The sequence below is a fragment of the Sinocyclocheilus anshuiensis genome, unplaced genomic scaffold (assembly GCF_001515605.1).
Source record: "Sinocyclocheilus anshuiensis isolate Anshui unplaced genomic scaffold, SAMN03320099.WGS_v1.1 scaffold670, whole genome shotgun sequence".
Lineage (NCBI taxonomy): Eukaryota > Metazoa > Chordata > Actinopteri > Cypriniformes > Cyprinidae > Sinocyclocheilus > Sinocyclocheilus anshuiensis.
This window is the reverse complement of record NW_015546062.1, coordinates 852,233-858,660: the sequence shown is the minus strand read 5'-3', so window position 1 is coordinate 858,660 and position 6,428 is coordinate 852,233. Positions and strand designations below refer to the sequence as shown.

The window sequence follows — 6,428 nt, the reverse complement described above, 5'->3', positions numbered from 1 at the left end:
TCAATTTTTTTTGTTGTTGTTTCTTGAAACATTGATTTAAAGTGTCAGTTATTGCATTATTATTTCAGTCAAAATTATAAAACCCCTTTGTTACCCCAAACTACATATAAAAGCTTTATCAGTGGCATAAAACTAACCAATGCAGCTACTTAATCATTTGATACTCGTTAACGGGTTAACGTCCCCTTTAAATAACGTGACGCTCTGCTCTCTATGACGCTGCTCCCATTAAGCGCTGTTAGAAGTGAATGAAGTGCCAGTACGAGTACGTGCGCTCATTGGCGCCCCTTCAGCTGGTGGCGCCCTAGGCGACCGCCTAGCTCGCCTATGCCTAGAAACGGCCCTGGGTCCAGGATCACATTTGTCATTCATAAGCTATCCAACCATCTTATTCATGTGCACACTTGTAAACGTGGAACAAATTGACTCATCTCGAAACTACGCAGTTAATAATACACTTTACATTCTTTTCGGAGTTAAACGTCACATTATAATAATAAAACATAACCTAAACGGATAGACCTTGGTGGTATAATTTATGGAAACAGACGGCCTGAGGACGTGGATTCGTGGTAGAAAAAGTGGAGGAAAAATGGTGCACCACTGAATCACGAACAGGCTCTCGTGCAATCACAGACAACGTGAAGTCAGCCGTCGCCTTGGTTACCTTGGACGTCACGTGGCCCAGCCTTGTCTCGGCTCCTGGGGCTGGTCTGATCGGAGGGAAACCCCGTGGATTAGCCCGACCGCCGTGAGAATCAGCTGTGAGCCGCGGTTAGCTTAGCTCTGACAGGACCGTCGTTATTCCCAGACACTCAGGTAAGAGAATCCGCCAGATCTGGATATATTCCATGCGCAATCGTCCTGTTTTTGCTGTTTTATCATTTGCGATGAGATATGAAATTCAAACGGCGATGGACGATGCAAGGCACATGACTGAATAGCTAGTGATGCTAACGTGCTGAAAATGAACAATAAGCCTTTGCTTGGCAGATCTAGGCCGCCCCTTTTTGTTTCTTCCTCTTGGTATGTTATCTGATGTGGTCGAGCTTTCATTTAAAGATTATGGCTAAAATGACACGTATAGGGTTTAGATCATAATCTGGTCATCAGTTGCAGTTTTCTGTGTGCGTCCTTGCGTAAAACAATGTTTCCGTGTATTTTTGGTGCTGAAACAAGCCGAAGCCTTTCTCTCATCTGAGTCCTCAATTCTGCCACTGTTAATTCAGTCAACTCTACTTGCTCCTGTTATGGTAACACATTTAACGACTCTCCGTCTATCTTCGATGGTTTCTGGCAATTCGGTTGATATTATCAGACGAGCTTCCAGCATGTCTTTTAATCGAGAGACCCGCCTGACACACATCGCCTCCATTTGCTTTATCAGTCTTATCGACACACAGAACTTGGGCAAATCATTAAAAACACATTAGTGGTGTCTTGACATTACATATAGCAGCGGGTTTTTTTTTTTTTGCGCTGTGAGGTCAGTCAGCCACGGAGATGGGCAGGGCAGTCCTGCCTTCATCATATGGCTTAGCCAGCAAGCTAACTTGCTTTTAACCTGAAAGCAGCGGTAAAATATGTCACCATGACATTTCAGCTTGCCACATTTGATGTAGTGCGGGGCAGCGCTGTTGTTTGTATGCATTGCACCATGAAACATTCATAATAAACAAGTCCCACGGCTGTAGTCTGGTGTTGCTGGTTAAGCTTTGTGTAGACAGCAAGTCACCTAGTTTTTAGCGCATGGAAACTTCGAAAGGGATAGTTCACCCAAAATGGTCTTTATTTACTTACCATTATGTCAAAAACCGCTTAACTGTATTTCGTGAAACGCGTTCATCAGAATTTGACGGACTGACACCTTCAGTCGCCATTGACGAACATTGAGCATGTTTTTTCTATACAATGGAAATGAATCGTAACCGAGGCTGTCAATCTGCCAAACATCTCTATTGGTGTTCTACGGAAGAAAGAAAGTCATGCGGGTTTGGAACGGCATGAGGGTGAGTTCAAGATGACAGAATATTCATTTTTTGAGGGTGAACTATCCCTTTAAGACATAATATGTAAAGCGCGTGAATGGGTAGCTATGGGAACTGGGCGTGGTTGTCGAGAACAGCACATCCGCATATTTCTTCGCAATGTAATGCGCCCCTGGAGGGCAAATACTTATGGTATAATTTTATTATTTTTTTTGGCTGTGTGCAAGATTGGCAGCTAGAATTTTTTATCAGATCTTTTGATGTATGCAAAGTGCTTTTTGGTAACTTCCGTTTCTCTTTTGTTTTCCCTTTTTTTGATATTACACTAAAGGCTTTCCATAATTTAGATGAAATTAATGGTGCGCATAGCACATATTTGACGGTTTGTTGTAGATTTTATGTTGTATAATGACGAACACAATGTTATGTATATTTTATTTATATAATATGCATGGTATTATATAATGTGCATGGTCAGAAGAGTAGCACAGCAGCACATCTTGTGATATCTGATATGCCAGCTAAATTGATTCGCTGCTGTGGAATTTTTCAGCACTTCCGCAAGAATGTTTGTCCAGTGTTCTGTATATATAATATTGTTTGTGCAAAGCTCTTCAAGTTCATTTAAAGTTGTTTTGTCTAAAACTAAACGTTCAGGGTAGGTTTGTAGGTAGCCTGTTACACCTTAAATAAATCAGATTCGGTGTCTGACTGAACTCTGTAACTCTCATTTTCCCCAGCACTGAGCAGCCATGGACAAGAGCGAGCTAGTGCAAAAAGCCAAGCTGGCCGAGCAGGCAGAGCGCTATGATGACATGGCAGCCGCTATGAAGTCTGTCACTGAGGGTGACATTGAACTGTCTAACGAGGAACGCAACCTGCTCTCGGTGGCTTACAAGAACGTGGTGGGTGCCCGCCGTTCTTCCTGGAGAGTGGTCTCCAGCATCGAGCAGAAGACGGAGGGCAGCGATAAGAAGCAGCAAATGGTCAAGGAATATCGGGAAAAGATCGAGAAGGAGTTGAAGGACATCTGCAATGACGTACTGGTAAGGATCTTACAACTGAGATAATCCCAATCGTTTTTATTCTTACCCAGGGATACGCACAATACAGTGGGTACGGAAAGTATTCAGACCCCCTTAAATTTGATATTTCAGTTTTTCTTTTTTAATAAATCTGCAAAAATGTCAACGATTCTGTGTTTTTCTGTCAATATGGGGTGCTGTGTGTACATTAATGAGGAAAAAAAATTAACTTAAATGATTTTAGCAAATGGCTGCAATATAACAAAGAGTGAAAAATTGAAGGGGGTCTGAATACTTTCCGTACCCACTGTATACGCACATTTGCTCTTGTCCCTGTTTCTTTGTTCCAAGTGTTGGTGGGTAATGCAAGTTGATAATCCTGCTTGCGTTAATTACTCAACATGAGCAAGGCCCTCTTTTAGCCAAGCCTATTAGTCCAGGCCTGATCTCATTTGTTCCAATGCATGCACAGGTGTCCTTACCTTGGGACAGTTATTGTAGCCCTGATGATTAGGGGTCAGGGTCTATTTAACTTCTGTTTCAGCCTACAGAAATGACAGTTTTATATAGATTCTGTAGAGCACGGAATTCACATTGCATAGACTTTATGTAATGAGGTTCCTAAACACTTGCCTTACATTGTGCAGACTGTATATAAGGTGTACTTGTGCTTAAGAACACCATGCTGTTATCTAAAATGTATCCTTGTGTCATTTGGGAAGAATTAGAGATCCGAAAAAGCTAGAGCATTTTGCTTGATACAGGCTCCATCTGGTCTAATGCCTGTAAACTATTATTTTGAATTGGAGGTCATACACAGAAAGTGGGTTCACAAAAAAGCTGTGATATTTGAATTTAGGGTGAAATGTGTCTGTAAATTTAAAGTCATTGTGAATCATTGTTGGCAATTCACTTTACTTCTGTAATGCAATGGATTTTTGAGTGTAACAGTATTCTCAATGTAAAATAGATTAATAAGGAGATTGACAAAAGTTGTCCTTTCTATCCCAAAATGGAGACATACTTAGTGAATTTGCTAAAACATTGGTTATTTATTTATTTGTCAGTTAGTTAACATTAAATAGCTTGCACATTTTAAGTAATGGTAGTGGAACAGAAAAGTTGTTTGTAAATGTTTCGGATATAAGAATTATTATGAGAGTTGTTACATTTTTGATAATATTTGGTTAAGTTCAAATAATTTAAATTATGGTTAAATTCACCTCTAAAAAATATTATCAAAAAGCAGCTTAGTGTAAAATAAAAAAATAAAACGTCCAAAAATGGGTTAGTAAAATAAAAGTAACTCATCTGTTTGTTTGTTGTTGTTATCTCACCTGTTTTTTTGCAGTTGTGCCAATGTGAGTTCAACCAGTGAAAAAACACTTGAGTTGTGCTAATAACGTATCACCAAGTCCTTGAACATTACAGAAGACATGAGTTTTAAGTCCACTTCAACTCAGTAAGCCATAAGTGAAGTCCCCTGAGAATCATACTCACTCTGAGACTTCGGCCAATGTCTGAGTAAGTGAGAGAGGCAGCTAATTAGCTTTTATTAGCTGCTTTGGTGGGAGAGAAGAGGCTATGTAATGAGGTGTGGGAAGTGAAGAGGCCTCCAGAGAGCATGAGGATGGCTGAACTCCACAATGTGGCTGTGGACCAAACATGGGCACAGTACAACACTTAACTACAGCTGCTTGTTGATGAGCATGACTTTTCATTAGGACAGTATATGTTTTCTTATCTTTCTTCTTCATCAGGTCCTGGTGACGATGAGCTCAAACCAAAGTAGAGTAAGTATTTTGGCCAGGCTGCCTGATGTGTTGAAGGGAGGGGATAAATTGACTTTGTGTGGACATAGCATGAAAGTGGCTGAAGGCCACAGGGCTGTTAGCGCACAGGTTGAGTCACCTCTAATCCCATAATGACAGCAGCTGAGCTCCTGTTTTTTGGGCCACTGACCTGCAGCTCTCCACATTACAGCCAAAGGGGCTTTTTACTTTCACCGCTTTTGCATTTAGGAGAATGAAAGGAGACTATGATTTCATGTTAATTCCTAAATATTATGTAACTTAATGTTCATTTAGTACTTTAAAACCCTTACACTACATCCTACCCAGGCATGATAGGACAAGATTTCAGTGGCATGTGTTTTTTTTCTCTATGCAGAAAGCAAAAATGCTGTGCAATGCAGCAAAATCACAGCCAATTAGAAAAGTACATGAACATGTATCTCTCTGTTTTCACACTCATAATGCAAAAAACATGCCTATTTACTTCAGTCAGTTTTTCTCCAGCATCATTTCTATGTCAAATTAAGAATTTGTTATATAATATTATTATATTCTAATTCGTTTGGCTTCTAAAACACCAGTGTGAATGTAATTTAGACTGAGACAGTATATCACAACTAAAAAGAGGGTTGAGACCCCTTTAAAGTTCAGGTACAAGTTGTTCTGTTGCATTTCTTTATGTAGTATATTAAGAAACTACTTGCTTGTGTCTGACATAGTTATGGTGTTGTCACGTTTACTATAGCTCAGTGTTATTTGTTTTTTCTCCAGCAAACTTCAGTCATTTCAATAGCAATCCAAGCGAATGGGAATTTTGCATGAGGATGAAAGATTTCCCCACACAGATTTCACAACGGTCACACAGATTCAGAAAACTACTTGATTTTAAAGTGACCTGAGCTTTACATCACTACACTAATGACAATAGACAATGGACTTTTTTCACAAAATTTAACTGATGTTTCGCTAATGTGAATGTAGCTTTATATTGTGTTATTTTATATGGATGAAGTGGTGAGTGGCAGTTGGCAAATCACACTTTATTATCACTATCTACACATCAAATGAAAAGATAAAACCGCTCACCTGACACAAGCTGCTGTGATCTTCCATCCACATGTCTCGACTTGATAAAGACGATGGGGAAGCAGATGGTTATGCAAACCCATAACTGCGTCTGTCAGCTTAGAGCTACATTATGGAATTGTGTTCTGATGCCATGCATTGCTCCCCACCATTGAAAGCACAAGTAGGTCATTGGTTCATCAGTGACATGACTTAACAAGGTTAAATGACCAATTTGAATTGGAATGCCTAAACGATTCCTCTGATTATGGAAATCCCTGCATCTTTTGCGCCTATAAAGTCCTGTGATTTTGACCTTTGATGTAATCAAGGTCACAGACTTATGAGATGAGAATATATGCTCCATATTTATTAGAGTGACATTGACCGAATCAATTTGCTCCAATAAGACTTCCTCCATCATTAAAGGCACAATATGTATTTTTTGCCGCTAGAGGGTGCGTATTCAAAACAAACAAAGAAACAAAGGCGTAGTTTGATGATGCCGTGACTGAGTGTGGAATCATGGGAGTTGTCGTCTTCATCCCCACAGCCGA

At 39.9% G+C, this 6,428-nt stretch overlaps 1 protein-coding gene across 2 annotated transcripts in view; it reads left to right on the top strand.

The window, feature by feature from the left end:
- Positions 1-717: 717 nt before the first annotated feature.
- Positions 718-6,428, top strand: part of ywhabl (tyrosine 3-monooxygenase/tryptophan 5-monooxygenase activation protein, beta polypeptide like) — a 20,186-nt gene continuing 14,475 nt past the window's right edge. The window contains exons 1-2 of one of the 2 annotated variants that reach the window (XM_016500807.1): positions 718-819; positions 2,729-3,034. In XM_016500807.1, the coding sequence (XP_016356293.1) occupies positions 2,741-3,034 (294 nt within the window). In that variant the 5' untranslated portion in view covers positions 718-819; positions 2,729-2,740. Of the gene's footprint in view, positions 820-2,718; positions 3,035-6,428 lie in introns of both variants that reach the window. The other variant, XM_016500809.1, reaches the window with a different exon arrangement.